Source organism: Pongo abelii, chromosome 7, assembly GCF_028885655.2.
Source record: "Pongo abelii isolate AG06213 chromosome 7, NHGRI_mPonAbe1-v2.0_pri, whole genome shotgun sequence".
In the NCBI taxonomy this organism is placed as follows: domain Eukaryota; kingdom Metazoa; phylum Chordata; class Mammalia; order Primates; family Hominidae; genus Pongo; species Pongo abelii.
The window spans coordinates 158797732-158816791 of NC_071992.2; the positions used below are offsets into that span (position 1 = coordinate 158797732).

Genomic DNA, 19060 nt, shown 5'->3' on the forward strand with positions numbered 1-19060 from the left:
GCCTGGGTCGGAAAAGGAGGTGCTCACAAAACACTCTCACACTCCCCCAGACCCCTCCCCTGCCTCCCGACGCCTCCTATCGGTCCACACGTGGCTCCACCCTCTCAGATGCAGAGCCCGACATCGGGGAGGGAGTTCAAGTGCCACAGTGGGGACTGAGAGAGGACAAGGACATTGAGAGTGCCCTCAAGTGCCCCCTTCCCAGCCTCCCTGCACCCGCCCCCCCAGGCCTGGGCGGGCAGTCTTCTTCAGAGTAACAATCCAGGCCCACATCTCCTGCCAAGGCAAGGGCAAAGGGACTCCTGTTCACAGGAAATAAAGGCTCATCCTTGACGAGCATGGAGAGGAGTAAAGCGCAGGCAGTGGTAGAGAGGCCACTTGGGGCTGCAGGCACGTCCCACGAGGGCCTTGGCAGGCGAGCAGGCAGGCCGGCAAGGGGCCCTGGAGGCCTGACTCCACCCTCCAACCCGAAGCAGAGTGTGTGCCTGGAGCGCATCCGGACACACGGCTGGGGCCAGAGGTCTTGGACACAGGCTGGGACAGCAGGAGGTCAAGGAGGATATGACGCCATCTCACCACCTCCCCTCCGGGACCACCTCCTCTTCTTCCACACCAGTGAGGTCACCCCCGTCAGTGTCACTGTCCATCAGCCACTCACTGCCTGGCAGGCTGCAATGAGCCCTCCTACAGCCCAGGCCTTTTGCGGAGGACCACGGGCTGTGCCTCTAACTTTGCCACCTCCTCCATCATCTCGTTAATTACCCAGTGCCCAGCACAGCCACTGGCTCACTCAGCACCCCCAGCCCTGACAGCACCAGGAAACCCACCCGAACCCTGTGAGGAGGGCAGGAGGCCTTCTTCATGTAGAAGCCAGAGACAAGCAGCCCACAGCCCATGACAGCAGTGCTCTGTGTCACCCCAGTCCCAGGCCCTGCCGGCCGCCTACAATACGGGCTGACCCCACTGCTGGGGCTACTGAGCCACTACAGCGGCTGCCAGAGAGCAGAGCCCCTGTCCTCAGACACAGCAAAGGGGAGGCCCTGGGGCCAGCTATCCCACTGACGGCCAGAGAGGGGCTCCCCCATGGCCCCCAACTGTGCCAAAAGGAAGGGCTGCCCCGTAAAGACCTCCCTCAAGCTGAAACAGTCAAGCCCGAGCAAGCTCCTGCAGCAAGGCCGGGTGACTCGGGGCCGGGGCTGCCACTGCCTGCTAACCTCATCTTGGGGCTGAGCAGGAGGCCTCAGCGCCCGTGACCAGAGATGCCTGCTGAGGTCTGCCCCGTCCAGGTGGGGCTGGGAGCACTTGCTCAGATCCTCTTCCAGACACTGTCAGCTCCACCACAGCCAGCACTGCCGTCCTCGCCACACACTCGGCTCAGGTATGCGGGCAGATCCCAGCCAGTGTCTTGAGGGGAACCTTGGCCCACTGCAGCCCCGCGCTCTAGGGACCCATCCAGTCCCAGGGCAGGGCGTGTCCAGGCAGCTTCCACACCAGGATGGAGGCCTCATCACCCACAGCTGGAATCCAGTGCGGGAACCAGGCTGCCACCCCCCTCTTCCAGATCTCCTGCAGCACGGCCTCGTGCAACAGTCAAGAGGCCTAAGTGCATGCCGTGCCTACGCCCAGCACCTGTCCCAGCACCTGTCCAGGCAACTGTCCAGACCCACCACAGCAAGAGCTCAGCATGCCGTGCCTACGCCCAGCACCTGTCCCAGCATCTGTCCGGGCCCGCCACAGCAGGAGCTCAGACCATGCCTATGCCCAGCACCTGTCCCAGCACCTGTCCGGGCCCACCACAGCAGGAGCTCAGATGCCATGCCTACGCCCAGCACCTGTACAGGCACCTGTCCCAGCACCTGTCTGGGCCCACCACAGCAGGAGCTCAGACGCCGTGTCTACGCCCAGCACCTGTACGGGCACCTGTCCCAGCACCTGTCCGGGCCCACCACAGCAAGAGCTCAGCATGCCGTGCCTATGCCCAGCACCTGTCCCAGCACCTGTCTGGGCCCACCACAGCAGGAGCTCAGACGCCGTGTCTACGCCCAGCACCTGTCCGGACCCACCACAGCAGGAGCTCAGACGCTGTGCCTACGCCCAGCACCTGTCCGGACCCATCACACCAGGAGCTCAGACGCCGTGCCTACGCCCAGCACCTGTCCGGACCCACCACACCAGAAGCTCAGATGCAGTGCCTACGCCCAGCACCTGTCCAGACCCACCACAGCAGGAGCTCAGACGCCGTGCCTATGCCCAGCACCTGTCCAGACCCACCACAGCAGGAGCTCAGACGCCGTGTCTACGCCCAGCACCTGTCCGGACCCACCACACCAGAAGCTCAGATGCAGTGCCTACGCCCAGCACCTGTCCAGACCCACCACAGCAGAAGCTCAGACGCTGGGCCCATGCTGACCTCCTGTGGACCTTCCTGACCCATCGGACACCAACAGAGTGATGTTCTCCCCGGGAAAAGGGACTCTGCCTGAACCTCAGCCTTGGGGTCTGCAGAAGGCCCCACTGCAGCTCTGAGCAGACGCTGCCTCCCAGGTCTCAACCTGTCCACCCTGACACCACGGGGCGGCGCCAGCCTGTAGGAAGGCCTCTTCTGGGTGTTAAAAACAGTAACAGAGCAGCATGTTTCAAACCATGGCGCTGAAACCCAGGTCAGAAAACCAGTTTAGTAAGTTGCAACCAGCTTTTTCTTTCATGAGTAGCACAAGATGCAGCAGGAGGAACATGAGCACGCGTGGCCATGGGGAGCGTCGGCACGGCTAGAAATGCCTGATTCTCGGTGTGTGTGTCTACCCCAGGCAGCAACGGCGAATGCCCTTCTCACCACGGCCGTGGTCCCAGTGTGTGACTGGGTGACGGTGACGGGAGAACTCTGTCCTGCCTGTCTGCGTGCTCAGCTCTGCTCTAGGACGGGGTGAGGGAGAGGCCAAATCAAACGCCAAGCAGGGAGACAAAATTTACTAACGCTCCCTTTATACGGAATATATATTGGCTGAATGCACAGATGGGTGGATGCACAGACGAGTGAAGAGTGAATGGGGCAGAGGATGAATGAACAAGAACACTCCAGATGAGACAGTGGTGACGGGGAGTGGGAGAGGAGGGGAGAAGAAGAAGAAGAGGAGGAGGGGGAGGTGGAGGGGAAGAGGAGGGGGAGAGGAGGGGGATGAGGAAAGGCACTGTGGAGGAGGACGCAGGGCGACATGGCCAAGATGGGCCCCGCCCTCCTGCTGGACAAAGTGGTGCCCTAGCAAGGTGAGCTGAGCAAGGAACTCACCTCTGGGAGGCTCCAGACCAAAGTCCTCAGAGGGCAGGGCCTGGCAGGAGAAGGTCTTGGCCACCACCTGCTCCACGGGCGTGAGGGCCAGGGCCTGGGGCTTGCCGGAACCAGGGCTGGGGCCATGGGCCGCCTTCCGGAGGTCGCCCAGCTTGCGCCGCACGACGGCTCGCAGGTCCCGCCACTTGTGTTTCAGGTCCACAACGTCGCGGCGACAGTAGCCCAGCGCATTCACGGCCTGCAGGATGCGGCTCCACACGCGGTACCTGCGCGTGGGCTCGGCCTTCAGCAGCCCTGTGCCGAACAGCAGCTGGTGGTGCTTGCTCACCTTGGACACCAGCACCTCAGTCTCCTGCGGGCAGAAGTTGGGCTTCCTCTTCTTGGCCCGGGTAGCGCTGGGCCCTGCCATCCGGCCATGAGGCCCAGCAGCCGAGTCCTTCCTCGGGCCAATGGTGGGTGATGAGGTGGGCTCCGGCATCCGGCTGCCTTCAGGGGCAACCCCAGGCCCTGGAAAGGCACCAAAAGGCGGATGTTTAAGGCCCTGGGCCTGTGGAGGCAGGGGCCCCGGCGGCAGCTCCCTACGGCACCTCCTCTCTGGTTTCTGCTTCAGGACACGGCTGCCTGGTCCTGGCCACCACCCCTCCCTGCTGGGTGTCCAGAGACCTGGGCCCACGATCTCCTAGCCCTGACACTGCCTCACCAGGTGCCGTCAGCAAGCACGTAGCTTCTGGGTCACAGTGCCCCATCTCCAAGACAGCACACCACTAGCCCTGCCTGCCCCTGCAGCCACCACAGGGGTGCGGGAGCTGGGCATGCTAGGTTGCAGCCCTGGACCCTCTCCAGGGTTTCCTGCCCTCAGGCCAGGGCTGGGCTGCTCCCGGGGTCAGCCCTCGCCTGGGGACAGCCTTGCCAGCTGACATTTTGGAAGGCTCCTGCCTACCTGCCCTCAGCACAACTAAGAGCCCTCTGAGCACCGGCCTCGGCTTCCCTCCCACACTTGGGCCGGGGCCGGTGGGGACACGGTGGCCAGCCCTGGCTTCCCTCCCACACTTGGGCCGAGGCCGGTGGGGACACAGTGGCCAGTCCCGGCTTCCCCTCCCGCACTTAGGCCGAGGCCGGTGGAGACACAGTGGCCAGCCTTGACTTCCCCTCCCACACTTGGGCCGAGGCCGGTGGGGACATGGTGGCCTGGTCGGCAGCCTCACCCCCCTGCCATCCTGTGCCTCCACAGCCCTCTAACCTGCAAGGGAACAGGGCTCCACTAGCAACAGTGGCAAAGTCTCTGCGTCTTTGCTCACATACGAGCTTTTTCACTAACCAGACCAGCTTCCTGAAGGCGGGGACAGTGCCCGACACTGCAGGTTCCCTGGTGCTGCATTGTCTGAGCCCCCGAGGAGAAGCACTCAAGTGCAGGCCTCTCCCTGGGGTCCTGGCGTCCCAGGAGCACCTGGACAGGGCCCCTCCACCTGGAGGGAAGCCCACCAGGATACCCGCAGAGGTCACTGCACCTGTTCCTCCCCAAACCACAGCAAGCACCCTGCCACCCCTCGCCAGCCCACTGCACAAGGACAGTCGGGCTTGAGGGTGAGGGGCCACGTGAGCAGGTCCAGAGCCCCCAGCGGGAGCACCCCTGCTCCGTCCTGAGCCTACAGGGTTGGCCAGCTCTGGCCACCACGCAGCTTCCATCCTGTGGCCTGTATGGGCCGGCTGCACCCTTCGCCCTACTCAGGGGACGGCCTGGTGGGGGGCAGGGGATGCAGGCCCCTTGCCTCCTGGCCCCAGCCTCCTCCCTGCAGCTCCCGCCTGCTGACCCTGCCCTCCTCAGCACCTGCATCTCCAAGCCGCCTTCCCAGGACCCCCGAGACCCAGCGTCTGAGTGAAGTACCTCGTTTCCTGGCCCTTGGGACAACAGGCATGCCCGCCGGCCCCAGATCACCTTCCCCGTCCTTCCCCACACAGGGGTTCTGCAGCTTGCTCTCTGGCGACGGGCAGGGGAAATGGCGGATTCCATACTCGGTCCAACATCTAGCGCACTCTACAGACAGCAAGGGACAGTCACGATTACTCTCAGCTCAGGGCGCTCCTGGCAGTGCCAGGCCCCCACGCACGGACAGCAGACGCCCAGGACCCGAGATGCTCCACTCAGGGCTCCTCCTCCAGGAAGCCCTCCCTGCCTGCTCTATCCTCTGGATCATCCCCCTTCTGCTGAATGCCAGCAAGGAGTTCAGAACTTTAGGTGTTCTGGATTTTTCTCTGAACCAGTTCTGAAATGTGACTGCAAACTAGCAAACAACCCTCAGGGCCTGCAGGGGTAGCCACAGATTAATCCCTGGACAGCTATTACCAGTCAGCAACAAAGTACAAAATGGGAAGTGCGGCTCCAGCATCGTTTAAGGCAATTTGAAACTGCTGCGACCTCCACGCTCAGAATCATTCTACTGCATTTTACAAAAGTGCCACTCCGTAGTGTATGGGAGATGAAAAGCAAAGCCACACTGCTGTCCCCACTCGGCTTTGCGGAGGCAGAGACGCGTGCTCCCCTCTCCCGGCTCCCAGCCCCCACACAGAACGCATCGTAATTTTCTCTCATTATTTCCATTTGTTCACAAAACATTTCTGGACACATTTCACTGAAATTCACTGATCCTCAGATGCACCCTATAAAAGCCTTTTAACATCTCTGGAACCACGATGTGCCTTTCAATCCACGGCACCCCAGAGTCAAAGACACGCCGTGTGCACCAGGCTGAGGCCTCCGAAGCCGGACCCCGCGTGCCTGTCTGCAACCTGTTCTTCCCGGGACGTGTCCCGGTAGGTCACAAGGATGCTGCTGGCTCGGAAGCACTTTCCGGCCACGTCCGCGGCCTCCAGGGCCAGGTCGGCACACTGGGTCCCAGGGCTGCATCCCTGAGCCAAGTGCCTGAAGCAGCAGCTCTTGGAAAAGGCCCTTCATGCAACCCTCAGAGAAGTGACACTAGGGGCCGCCCTGGTGAGCTCCCTCTCAGGGTCCGTCTAGGGGGACCCTACAGCCCAACGTGACGGGGAGGGAAGGACTTTCCCAAAGCCTCTCACTGGACCCCCAGGAGGTGGGCGAGGGCCCAAAGGCCACCTGGTCCATCCTCCTGCCCCCAGACAGCACTGCCCAAACCACATAGGCAGAGACAGGCCTACGGCCACACAGGTTCAGGGAAGGGCCTCCAGTGCCCAGCTCACTGCTCTGGACTGGGGCTCACTCACCCTCCAGCTCTGGGCCCTGGTGGGGGGAAGAGGGAGAAGCCTGCGGAAGGACGAGAGGGCAGCTCCCTGGTTCATTTCGGGGCAGAGGTTTCCGCAGGGCAGAGAAGTGCAGCAAAGTGGATCAGAGTCAGAAGAAGACAACCCTCTGGGGGGGCTGGAGAGGGAGCAGCTGCAGCCTGGAGACAGACACTGCCCTGGGAAAACCAGGCACCCACGAAAGAGGCACTGGCCAAGGCCCGGAGGGGGCCCAAGTCACAGAGGGAGGGGCCCCAAGTCACAAACGCCTCTCAGTGTTTGATGAGGTGAGCCTCCAGCATGGACACCCCTCCCAAGAGGGCAGGGCCCATCCCTCCAGCTCCCGGCAGGCCCCTCTCCCCTGGCATCCACACCACCCTCTCTCTGCACAGAGACACACTCTCCAGGCTGGAAACCCCAGACAACGGCCTGTGAGGGGATCCGACACTTGGTGACTGAGCTCAGCCTCTGCTCAGAAATGGGGTCCCACAGGCCCCCAGAGAGACCACAGGTCCTGCTGTCACTCAAGGACACGCCATCACCTCGCCACACTGCATCCACTCACCCAAGTCCAGAAGGACACGCCATCACCTCGCCACACTGCATCCACTCACCCAAGTCCAAGTCCTGCCCACTGCACCAACGTTATTCCATGCTGCTCCCCACGCCCCTCGAGGGGCCAGTATGCTCTGCCCACCTGAGCCACGTGAACCTAGAACATGGCAGGGACAGGCCTGGGACATTTACTGCTTGCTTTTGAATAGAATAATACCCACAAATTACAGAAAAAATGTAAATGCAGACAGTTATAAATAAAAAAATAAAGACCACAACATCCAGAGATAAACATTATTAACCCTGGAGGTAGGCGGCTGTCTTCCACAGGCAAATGTTGCACGTATGGCTTTGCTTCTTCTATGCACCACATTCACCACAAATCACAGCACGTGCGCAGGTCACACAAGGGCCTTCGACAATGTGACTTTAATGCCCACATCGAATTCTATCCCAGCTATAACACAATCGTCCCCCTAAAGCCAGGTGCTTACAGTATTTCTGAGTCAGCACTCGCACAAATCATATGTGGTGAACACCTCTGCCCGTGTGTCTATCTCCTAAGACAGAGTCCAAGAGGAAGCATGGCTGGACTAAGAGAAGGAACACTCCTGGGTGCCCCGAAGCTGGCTGTTCCCAGCACCCCATGCCCACCCTCCCCTGGCACCTGCTCCCACCCCAGGCTGCCATGGACGTGTCAACATTTTCTTTTCCTGCCAGGTTACTGTGAGGCCGACCACTGCTGGTGCACTGAGGAAACAGCCACATGTCCTAGCTGTCCACAGACCTGGCCCGTGTGCATGGAGCTCTGGGGAGCTTTCTTCTGTGTATCTAAGTTGTTTATGAGTTGACAACTCACTAGCTGGCTTTTTGCTGCCTCTGTCCAGAGGACGTTACAATGACACAACGGCCCTAAGGTGCTGCACAGTTAGGGTGGCAGGACTTTGGCACACAGCAGGGACTGGGCACATGCAGTTGACCCTACACCTATGGGGAATTTGTCCAGGCCCCACCGGCCTGCCTGGAAGGCCTTGCCCAGCTCTGAGGGTCCTCGAAGGCCCCGCCCACACAGAAGGCCAAGAGCTGAGGGGAGCAAAGGAGGCGCTGAGCCAGGCACGCCCCCATGCCCCAGAAGCAGCCCCAGTGCGACAATTTTTAACAAACCGGGACAACACTGGTGCTTTTCTTTCAGATGTGTGATCGGGTTTGAAATCACTTTAAAAAGACTGGAAAAAAGTACATCTGAAAATGATGAAGTAAACTTCCAAGTAATTCCTAAACAAAGAAATCATAATGGAAAGTTAAACATATTTAGAACTGAACAAAAATTTAAAATACTATATATTTCAAAATGTGTGATATTCAGCTAAAGCAGTTTCTTGGGAAATTTCTAATTTCCAATGCTTTTATTAGAAATGAATATTTACCATATTCATGGTGAATGTGGTAAATATTCAATCTGGGAGTAAGAAAAATAAAATAGCATCAACTTAAAGAAAGGAGGGAAATGATGAAACTATGAGCAGAAATCAATCACAATTTAAAACTTGCACGCACAGAAGAGGGAAGCCAGGGGCCATATCTCTGCAGAGACCTGTGGAACTGCCGGGTCTCTGTCGATACTGACTATAAAAGAAAACAGAGAAGGTACAAATACAGAGCATCAGGAATGAGAAAGGGGACGTGGTTGAGAAGCTGTGGCTGTGAAAGCAGCAGCAGCCACCACCAGCCCTCAGAGGCCCTGCCCGAGCTTCACGGGTGTCGACGCATCCAACTGCATGACCACCGGGCCGGAGGCCTCTTCTCACCTCCCCTTCCCAACCCTGAGCTCACAAAGCTCATGAGCAGCAGGGTGGGCAGGGCTGAGACCAAGGCAGGCGGGTGGGTAGACAGGGCAGGGCAGACAGGGCAGGGACCAAGCAGGCAGGGCTGGCACGTTGGGACAAAGACTCGCAGAGCTGGGACCAGGGCAGGCAGGGAAGGCAAGGCTGGGACCAGGGCAGGCAGGGCGGGCAGGGCTGGGACCAGGGCAGGCTGGGCGGGCAGGGCTGGGACCAGGGCAGGCAGGGCGGGCAGGGCTGGGACCAGGGCAGGCAGGGCGGGCAGGGCTGGGACCAGGGCAGGCAGGGCGGGCAGGGCTGGGACCAGGGCAGGCAGGGCGGGCAGGGCTGGGACCAGGGCAGGCTGGGCGGGCAGGGCTGGGACCAGGGCAGGCTGGGCGGGCAGGGCTGGGACCAGGGCAGGCAGGGCGGGCAGGGCTGGGACCAGGGCAGGCAGGGCGGGCAGGGCTGGGACCAGGGCAGGCAGGGCGGGCAGGGCTGGGACCAGGGCAGGCCGGCTTCTGCATCTGCATCTTAACCATTACATGAGGGTGCCCCAGTGTCACAACTGACAGCGAAAGGCTATTGTGTACAATTTCATTTCAGTAAGTTGAACATTTAGATAAAACAGTCGAATTTCCAGAAAAATGCAACTTAACAAAACTGACCCAAGAAGAAACAGAAAGCTTGAATAACGTTTTACAACTAGAGGAATTAACTGGTAGTCAGAAAATCTTTCCACAAAGGAAAACACTAGACCCACATAGTTTTACAGCAAAATCCCAGAAACATTCAAGGAATACATAATCCTGTTCTTCCACAAACTCACCAAGAATAGAACCACTATCTCCATTCAACACTGCAGTAGAGGTTCCAGCCAAGAAAAGAAACACATAATAGGTGAAAGCACTGGAAAAGGAGCGAAAACGCTGTCATTATGCACAACCACCACCATTTACAGGAAAAGCTCAAAAGATTCCACAGACAAATCATTACAATAAACAGGGTTTAGCAACATGGCTGGACACAAACCAGTACACAAAAATCAATTACACCACACAGGAAAACCCTGGTTTCTTCAACAAATAAACTTGGAGGGAAATAAAGAGATGGAGGGAAGCCAGAGACAGAGACACACTCGAAGGAGGAGCACGGGTCAGCTGTAGCAGGGATCTCGGGAGGCTCCATGTTAAACAGCATCCCTGAAACACACTCCTAGAGGCCATCGGCCACCTCAACTGCAGGTCGGGTATGGCAGCCAAACGCGCTGTCACACTGGAAATCTGGTCATACGTAAAAGGAGTCCTTCTCTTTTAGAGACACGCTGAAATATTACCAGACGAGATGATCTGCTATCTGGGATTTACTCCGGAATGACACCGCAGGGAAGCAGTTTGGGGGCACATGTACCACCACACTGGCCACAGCAGTGAGGGGAAGCCGAGGTACACCAGGGGCCGCGACGCGTCTGTGCCTACTTTGATGTGTTTGAAAGTTTCCACATTTAGAAAAATTAAAACATAAAATATTCGAAAATTAAATACAATGTCTGGACTTTGTTCTTAGAAAAAGCCAATTACATGCACACACCAGCAAGAAGCATTTGGAAAATGTAATATTCGGAATGGCACCACTTACAACAGCAGGAAAGAAAGTTTTTACTTTGTTGAAATGAATTTAAAAAAGATATGTAAGATCTTTGTAGAGAAAGTTATATGACTTCATTGAAAGACATTAAAGAAAACCCCATAAAGACATGTGCTTGTTCACAGACTGGAAGGCTCAGAACGATAAAGAAGTCACTTCTCCCCACGCGGACGCAGGGACGCCAGGCAAACCTAGTCAAAACTCCAGGGTGCGACAGGTGATCCTAAACCTTATGGTCAACGTCAAATCGCCAAACACACCCGAGACACCTCTGTAGAAAAATAAGAAGGGCAATTTGTTCTAAAAAGTATTGAGAATTATAGCAAAGCTATAGAAATTAAGGTGGATTTTGGCACAGGAAAAGCAAACTTGACCAGAGAATCCAAATGAAAACTTTATCACAGAGCTGTCACTGCAGGTCTGCAGAAGAAAGGCAATTCAACAGTCCACACAATTTGTTCTTCAAACAGAGAAAAACAACATCACAGCTTCCCCTCCACACTCACCCCATCTCACACCATAAACAAAAATCAAAGGTCAATTACAGTCTTAAATATGAAAAACAAATTGTTCAATCTTTAGAGGGAAGTAAAAGATGGCAGCATTATCATCTTGTGATGGAAGTTACTAAAGAGAAAAGTGCAAGTCCTGAAGGGAATGAAGGATCAACTCAAGGCTGCCCTGGCTGAGAACTTCTGCTTCCCAGCAGGCCTCCCACTGAGAAGCCGGCCCGGCCTGGATCGGGCTGTGCAAACCCACCTGATGAGGCTTTCATCTGCAGAGCACAGGAGGGAAGCCTGCAAACCCATAAGCACAAGGCAAACCCAAGAGAAAAGCAGACAAACAGTGCTCACTGGCAGGAAGACCTACATGCCCAATAAACATGAAAAGGGGATCCATCCCATTCTTTGTAAGAGAAACATCCATTCCAACCACAGAGGACAAGCCACACCCACCAGGTTGGCAAGACATCGCCGTCCGACACCCCTGGGTGCTGACAAGGACGTGGAGCAAAGAGGGCTCTGGGTGGGGCCCGCATCAGCTCGGCTGCAGGTGGCCCGGCCCAGGAACGCCACGCCCCGTGTACCTGCAGAGGCCCCGGCCATGGGCACAGGCTGTGAGGGACAACACAGAAGCCAGCCTCAGCATCCCTGAGATGCGGAACACGCACAGACACCGCGGTGTGCTCACAGAACCCAACATGATGCAGCGTGAAATCAAAGGAGCCACAGCCACGCGCAACGTGGAGCCTCTCAGAACATGACGTGTAAAAGTAGCACAACAGGGAGCAACACAAATCGTCTGAGCCCAGGGAAGTTCAAAACCTGCACAGCTCAGCAACATACGGCTCAGGGATATGCACACACATAAGCAAAACTGTGAAGAACCAGCAAGATGCGGCACATATATGGTTCAGAGCAAGGACGAGGGAGGCGGGAGGGTAAAGGAGCAGGGGCCTGGGGGTCAGGCGCACCACCTCCCAACCGTTGGATCTGAACCTGTGTCTACATACCACGCACACGTGTGCACATGCGCAATCCTGTGTCTACTCAGCGTCCCTCGGAACACATTTTTAAACACAAAATAGATCAAGCAGCTGACACCATGCCCTGCCTAAGGCCCCGCAGGCTCCCCTGGCCCATGGAAGGAACCTCCATCCACGCCGGCCCGTCTCCCAGGACACTCCCATTCAGGTCTCCCAGGGCTGCCTCCTCCAGGGTCCCCCTCTACTCTCCACTAAGCACCCCCTCCCCGAGGGCCCTCCTTCACCTCCTCAGTTCATGCAGTCCACCCCTCTGGGCTGGCAGTCCCAGTCCCTGCTGGGTCATTTCCTTCCTAGCACTCAAGAAAGAGGATCACAGAACCATCCCAGTCAGAACACAGGCTCCCTAGGGGCACAGGACTCACTTGTCTCTCTGCCTCCTGCCCGACTCCTGGCACACAGCAGACACTAGATCAATGGTCTCGGTGGGAAGGAGGAAAGGGAGGCAGAAGTGGGAGGAGACCAGGCCAGCCCGGCACTCCCAGTGGGCAGTAAGGATGAGGGCATCCTAGAGGACCTGGCCTGCGAGGCGCTAAGAGGTGATGGCAAGATGAGGAGGGGCACTTGGTGATGTCACCAATGGCCATCTGCACCCCTGTCCTCCCTGCTGCCATCCTATCCCAGCGCACTCATCCTCCCTGCTGCCATCCAATCCCAGCAGGGCGGAGGCAGGCAGCCGCCCTCTTGAGCACATGCTGCTCCCTCTCTGCAGGGCCGGGGGTGAGAGACAAATCCAGGGCACTGGGGGCTGCCAAGGAGCCAGCAAGGGCCCCTCAGCTGGCCTCACTCCCTGAACAGGCCACCCTGGGGACCAGAGCCCCAGCCAAGAGCCAAGCAGAGCTGCAAGGGAGAAACCACCCCAGCAGAGAAGGGCCCCAGGGCGAGGGAGACCTGCCCGCACAGCTGGGAGGACGCTCACACCCCAGCAGAGAAGGGCCCCAGGGTGAGGAGACCCTTCCCGCACAGCTGTTAGGGTGAGCCCGAGGCCTGGCACTGGGTGGAGAGAGGTATGCAAAGAGCTTGAGGCCCCAAATTCAGTCCTCTTCCCCACACCCAGACAACCCTCATGGCGGCTGCCCTCACCCAGGCATTGCCTACATGACCCAGGCCTGCCCACGTGAAGGGCCGGATCTGCAGACCAAGCTGACGGCAGAGTGGGAGAGGGAGGGTTACCGTGGCATTCAGGTACCATGAGGACCTAAGTGGGGCCAGTCTGCAGGGTGGGGGTGGATGAGGTGAAATGGAAGAGCAGGGGCTCGATGCTCTGCAACACCTAGAAATAAACCCCAGCTCTGCCCTGCACCAGCTGCCCGGCCCTGGGGTGAGGTTTGCGAGTCCCAGGGACCTCAGCTTCCTCCTCTGTACGGAGTGCAAAGTGCCACCTGCCCCACACCGTCATTAGGAAGGCCAGGTGAGATCCTGCACCCCCTCAGCCACTCTCCAAACACCCCGAGCACCACCCACCAGCAGCTTGGTGCTCTAAGCGCCAGCTCCATGCCCAGCATGAACTGGGACACCCAGGTCTGCCCGCACACAGGACAGCCACTCCTGATGCTTCCTTTTCAGGGGCCTGAATGGCCTGAGCTCAAGAGTCACACCCCATCTCAAGACGCAGGCCACTTTCCTCAAAAGAATAGAACTGGTGTACAGCCATCAGCATGACACAGTGAGGACCCTACCCTACCCACTGCCATCCCCCCTCCCCGCCCCCACTGCCAGCTACTATCATTACCTAGGGGCTGACAGCCTTGTCTCGAAGGTCCCCCGAAAGGACCACGGCTCCCCAGGCCACCTCCACGGGCGATGGATCCGTATGACATCTTCTTACAGATGGCAGGACCAGCAGCCTCCACACTGAGCTGGAGGAAACACGAAAACCAGGGGGAAGAGGGAGAAGACATAGGGATTAAAGCTCCAATTCAGGGTGCACAGGGTCCGCCTGCCCCTCCCCAGCCCCAAGACCCTGGCTCCACTGTACCCATTTCCTAGGCTACTCCAGGCTTCTCACCAGCCCCCAAACAGCAACCCCCCCCAGAGTCCCTTCAAGGTGGCCTCTTGGTCCACTGGTCCCTGTTGGAACACAGAAACACAGCCTGAGGAAGGCGTGCCCCCTCCCCTCCCAACAGGGACCCCCAGCAAGGTGAGCCCTCTGGCCAGCTCTTAAAGACCAACCCCCACCGCCAGCCTCCCAGCTGGCTTCTGGGAGCGCTGGGCCCCCGCCATGCAGGCAGGGCAGCATCCACTGCATGTGAGTCAGGCCCAGGCCGGGCTGAGAACCCGGCACCCATGCAGCCTGCCAGCATCTCTAGCTCCGTCGTCTTGAGCCGCACTCCACGGTAGCGGGGCTGGGTCAGGCCCGGGGTTGGCTCTGCCCTGGCTGAATGAAACCTGTGCAGCTGGGCAAGAGCCATGGGGCCTCTCCGGGCCTCAGTTTCCTCATCCGTGAAGTAAGGGGAAGAAGAGGGCCTGTGTCTTAGGGCTGTTGTGAGATGTAATCAGACACACGTTATGGTTGGTGAACAGTAAGCACTCAACACATAACTCACGGCATTGGCGCCACCCTTGGGGCACCAGCAATCCCTGGAATGGGGAGCTGGGCATCCCACCCAAACCTCTCCTCCCATGGGCTGCAGCTCCAGGGACTCAGAGCAAACTACCAGAGGACAACAGGAGCTCTCCTGCCCAGACACTGCCAGAGCGTCCTCCCTGTGTGCAGGGGTCCCTGTGCAGGCAACTTCTGACTGGCCTGCACTAGTGCTATCACTACGGAGCCCACCGGCCAGGCCACACTCAGTTCTAAACACCTTAGGGCAAGCGCTCCACCCACCCACACAAACACCTGAAGCAAAGTGAGCCTCACGCCAGCTGAGTACAGACCCAAGTCTCTAGGGCCGGGGGAGGCGGTGTGACCCCACGTTCCCTCTCAGCAAGACGCCCCCCTGTGCCATCCAGCCCCGCCCAGAGCAGGGTAGCACCAGGACACCATTGACCCAGTGGGCCCCACTGCCCTGCTCAGAACAATCAGGACCCAAACAGCTCTGGTTGCTGCGGATCGCACCTACCAACATCCACTGCATTAGAAACTCAAACGGAGACTTCTGAAATAGTAGTAATTCATTTTAAATAACAAAGCTCTTACTGTGAACACAGAAAACACCTTTATTAAAAACCACTGCATTTTCCAAAACAAAACCCCTCAGAGACAGCGGTGCCATCCTACAGTCGTGGCACCCTCCAGGCAGGCCCAGCAGGACGGCCGGACTCACACCTGCTGCTGGCGCAGGCCTTGTTCTGCCCAGGGCGCACGAAAATGCCTGGCCCCATGCAGAGAGGCGGCAAGCAGAGCGGTCCTCAGCCCCTCTCTCCACAGGTCTCAGGCCTTGCATCCCAGGTACCTGCCCAGTCGCCATGGCCTCCCTCCCCTCTCTGCATGCTGCCTGGCATGGGGAGGTGAGCAGGAAGTTGGGTCTCAGTGTGAGACAAGAGGCAGGAGACGTCTGCTGCCCCAGGGGAGAGGGGGCTCTGACGGCGGGTGGGATTCCAGGAGCCCCGAGTGAGAGGCAGGTCTCAACCCAGTGAGCAGAGAGCTCCGCACACGTGCCGGGGCCTCATCGGGAAAAGCTCAGATGTGGAAGACAGCCCAAGACACATGGGGGAAACACAGCATGGAGCAAACAGACACCATCCAGAGAGAAAACTTTAACACGTAACAGCATAGCAGCTAGCACTTCCTTAACACTTGGCGCGTGACGACAATCACAGAGGCGCTTTACTACACGCACAGATTCATCCTCACAACGCGTCTAAGCTGGGGCCACAAGTATCTTTACCTTGCAGCTGAGGAAACTGAGGCATGGAGAGGTGAGGTAACTTGCCCAAAGTCCCCCAGCTGGTAAGTGGTGGAGAAGGTTTCAGGCTCGGGCAGTCTGGTTCCAACACCTGTGTTCTCTGTACTGCCCTCAAAGGAACGGGCCCAGATAACAAAGGCTGTGTTAACAGCCCCAGGACAGGAACGGGATGCCAAGAAAGGGACTTTCAGAGAATACATAGGAGCACCGAGAAGCCAACATCGGGAGCAGCAGCAAAGAGCTCCAGAGAAGGGGCAGGCAGAGCGGGGGCCTCCAGAAACCAGAGCATGAAGACACCGCGGAGTCAGAGGAAACCACCAGCCCTGCACAGGCATTTCTCCATCCGAGGAAGGGGAGTTCCAGAAAGAAGGACAGGAGGGCCGGGGAAGAGAATCGTCAGGAACAGCATTCACACTGATCCCAGCCGGAGCTCACTCGAGCCGGTTAGGGGCCCCTCACGTCCCGTGAGACCTCAGGACACCCAGACAAGGAGACTGTCCACAGGCAGCCGAGTCCCATATCCGACATCAGAGGCCACAGTCACTGGGGAGATCCCCACAGCTCCAGTGCTGGGAGGAGAACTAGAGTGAGGGCCATAGGAGGCCATTTCCTACAACTGGGGTCCCCAGACTGCCCCTCCACGCATGTTTTCTCGGAGAAGTACTCGAGGGTGAGCTCTGCCAAAACCAGGAACCGTGAGGAGGGAGGAAGGCCTGGACTGCCCGCAACCAGATGAAGCTGAAGGGGACCCAGGGCAAAAGCTGTGCCCAGGCAAGGACGGCAGCCCGCTGACAGCGCCCCGGCAGAATGTTCTAGAGAGACTTCTTCAAGAAGACAAAAGCCGAACTGCTGATGTGAAGGAACGTGAGACTGAGAGGTAGAGGAGGGCTTCAGGCTCCTAAGAAGTACAAAAAACACCAGGCAAACAAAGGCAGTTACAAACTCCAGGGAAAACCAAAGGTTGAGCAGGGAAGAAAAATCATCCCAGTTTCCTATGACTGATTCCAGTAGCACATGTGGTTCTAATTAGGAAAGCTCTGGTCTCCTTGAGAGTGTGACAACACTGTAGCTACACCGGGAGGAGGGGAAGCAGAAGTGTGTGCACACGTGTGTGCATGCATATGTGTTGTGTGCCCCTGGGTGCGTGTGTATGCGTGTATGTACATATGTGGGGGGCATGTGTGTGCTTGTGTGTACCTGCGAGACAGCAGGTACTTGTGTGTGCAGACAGACCTGAACCCTCATCTTGCAAGTCGATAAATAATGCCTAAACATTTTAAAAATCAAGTAGCAATAGAGGTCTACTATTTAGAGATCAACATCAAAAGAATCTACTAGAAGAATGAGACACAGTTGACTCTGCGGAAGGGGATGGAGGGCAACTGGGGATGACTGTTTTTCTTAATTAACTTTGCACAACTCATTTAACTCATTTACTCTCTAAACTACATGCATGTATAATTTTAAAGTATTAAAGCTTAATTTGTAAAATTCCAATGAAACATCATCTAGAAAGACCTATCTGGAACCAAGGGGAGGGCTGTTGGGCAGTGGGCCTTCAGCAGACAAGAGCCAGTTGAGCACCCAGGGCTCTCCTTAAACCTCTGGGAGGCGGCCCCAGAGCACCTAGCTTTGTCCCAGGTGGCCACACAGGCCACAGGGAGGCACAGCTGATGCAGGGCATGGCCCAATCCTACAGATACGCCCTTCGTGCCCCAGTGCCACCGCACCAGCAGGGCAGGCCTGTCCTGGCCTCAGGACATGAACTTCCATGGAGGAGCCAGCACAAGCCGTCTTGGGCAAGGGCTGCTGCAGAGGCTTTCAGAGAACTCGGGGAGGGGCGCTCAAACCCCAGGTGGGGAGGGTCCAGCAGTCCCAAGGAAGCAGCTCAAGGGGGCCCTGAGCACAGGGCACTACTTGCCATCACCTAAAATGATGGTGAGGTGCTGGCGGGGCCAGCCAGGCCTGACACGAAACTTGTGTTTGGGGAGCTCCCTCTGCTTCAGGATCGAGAGGAAGCTGCTGGGGGCACGTGAGGGGCTGGCAGGGCAGTGAGCAGGTGGCGGCAGGAATCAGGGCCCAGGGAGGGAGGAGGGTGGAGCTAGGGATTGGCACGGAATCCAGGGAGAGTCAAGGACAAGTCCCAAGTTCTGGCCCAGAAGGCACACGGACAGTGCTTTGACTTCCTCATGCCAGAAAGTGAGGGGAGCCGTGTGCAGGGATGAGCCCAGAGGGGCTCCCACAGGCAGGCAGATACCCAAAGCCCTGGAGGTGGAGCTAGATGCAGAGGGGGAGTCCACTGTGTAGGCACAGTTGTTAAGGAAGAGAACTCCCAGGGAGAGAAGCTACCGCGGAGAGAGGAGAGGGCCCCACAGACAACACAGGAGATGGGGACAAGTCAGGGGGATGTTAACCAGAGGCCACGAAAGCCACGGCAGAGGCTCCATGAGAGGAGGGGGCGGCCAGCGGCTATCACTGCAAAGGGTGGCGGGGTCTGCTGGGTTTCAGGACAAGGGGAGCAGCCAGCGGCCATCACTGCAAAGGGCGGCAGAGTCTGCTGGGTTTCAGGACAAGGAGGAGCACAGGAAGCTTGAGGAGGGCTCATGAGAGGTAGGAACACTCATGGGAGGAGGGAAGGGATTCAAGTCCGAAAGATCTCAGCTGAATCAGAGCTGGGGCCCCTGGGGGGACTGGAAGGCTGCCCAACTCCCCTCTGCTCTGGCCAGGCACGCGGAGGGGAGTGAAGATTCGTGAGCTGCTCCACCGCCGCCAAAGAGACCACCTGACCAAGCTCACAATTTCATTTCGCTGCACACGGGAACATGAAACACCTCTGTGTTTGCTCAGCCAGCTCAGGGACAAAGGCTAACCCGCGGTCAGGGCCACCGAGTCAAACCTCAGGCAGGGGAGGCTGGTCTGGAAACACGAAATGGCAGCATGTGTCTTCTGCCTATTCACGGCCCCGCCCAGCCAGCCACTCTGGGCCCCTGGGGACACCTGGAATCCAGTGGGTGCAACCCCCCCATCTCTGGGAGACCACAAGGGGCCATGGGGTACTGAGCTGTCCCAACCCAAACCCCCCAGGTGCCCCACGCTTCCACTTCCCTCC

The 19060-nt window shown here is 58.0% G+C and overlaps 1 protein-coding gene across 36 annotated transcripts in view; it reads right to left on the reverse strand.

Annotated features, from left to right (window-relative positions):
• The window catches only part of TSNARE1 (t-SNARE domain containing 1), a 139925-nt gene that overhangs the window by 74969 nt on the left and 45896 nt on the right, over positions 1 to 19060 (reverse strand). For 28 of the 36 annotated variants that reach the window (XR_010141347.1, XR_010141346.1, XR_010141348.1 and 25 more), the window contains 3 exons: positions 13836 to 13962; positions 5172 to 5321; positions 3287 to 3793 (listed from right to left, as the gene is read on the reverse strand). Coding sequence is in view for 30 of the 36 variants with exons in the window: in XM_063726855.1 (XP_063582925.1) it covers positions 3287 to 3793; positions 5172 to 5321; positions 13836 to 13962 (784 nt within the window). In the remaining 6 variants the exon portion in view is untranslated. Of the gene's footprint in view, positions 1 to 3286; positions 3794 to 5171; positions 5322 to 13835; positions 13963 to 19060 lie in introns of those variants that run through there. The other 8 variants (XM_063726856.1, XM_054518947.2, XM_063726857.1 and 5 more) reach the window with 5 other exon arrangements.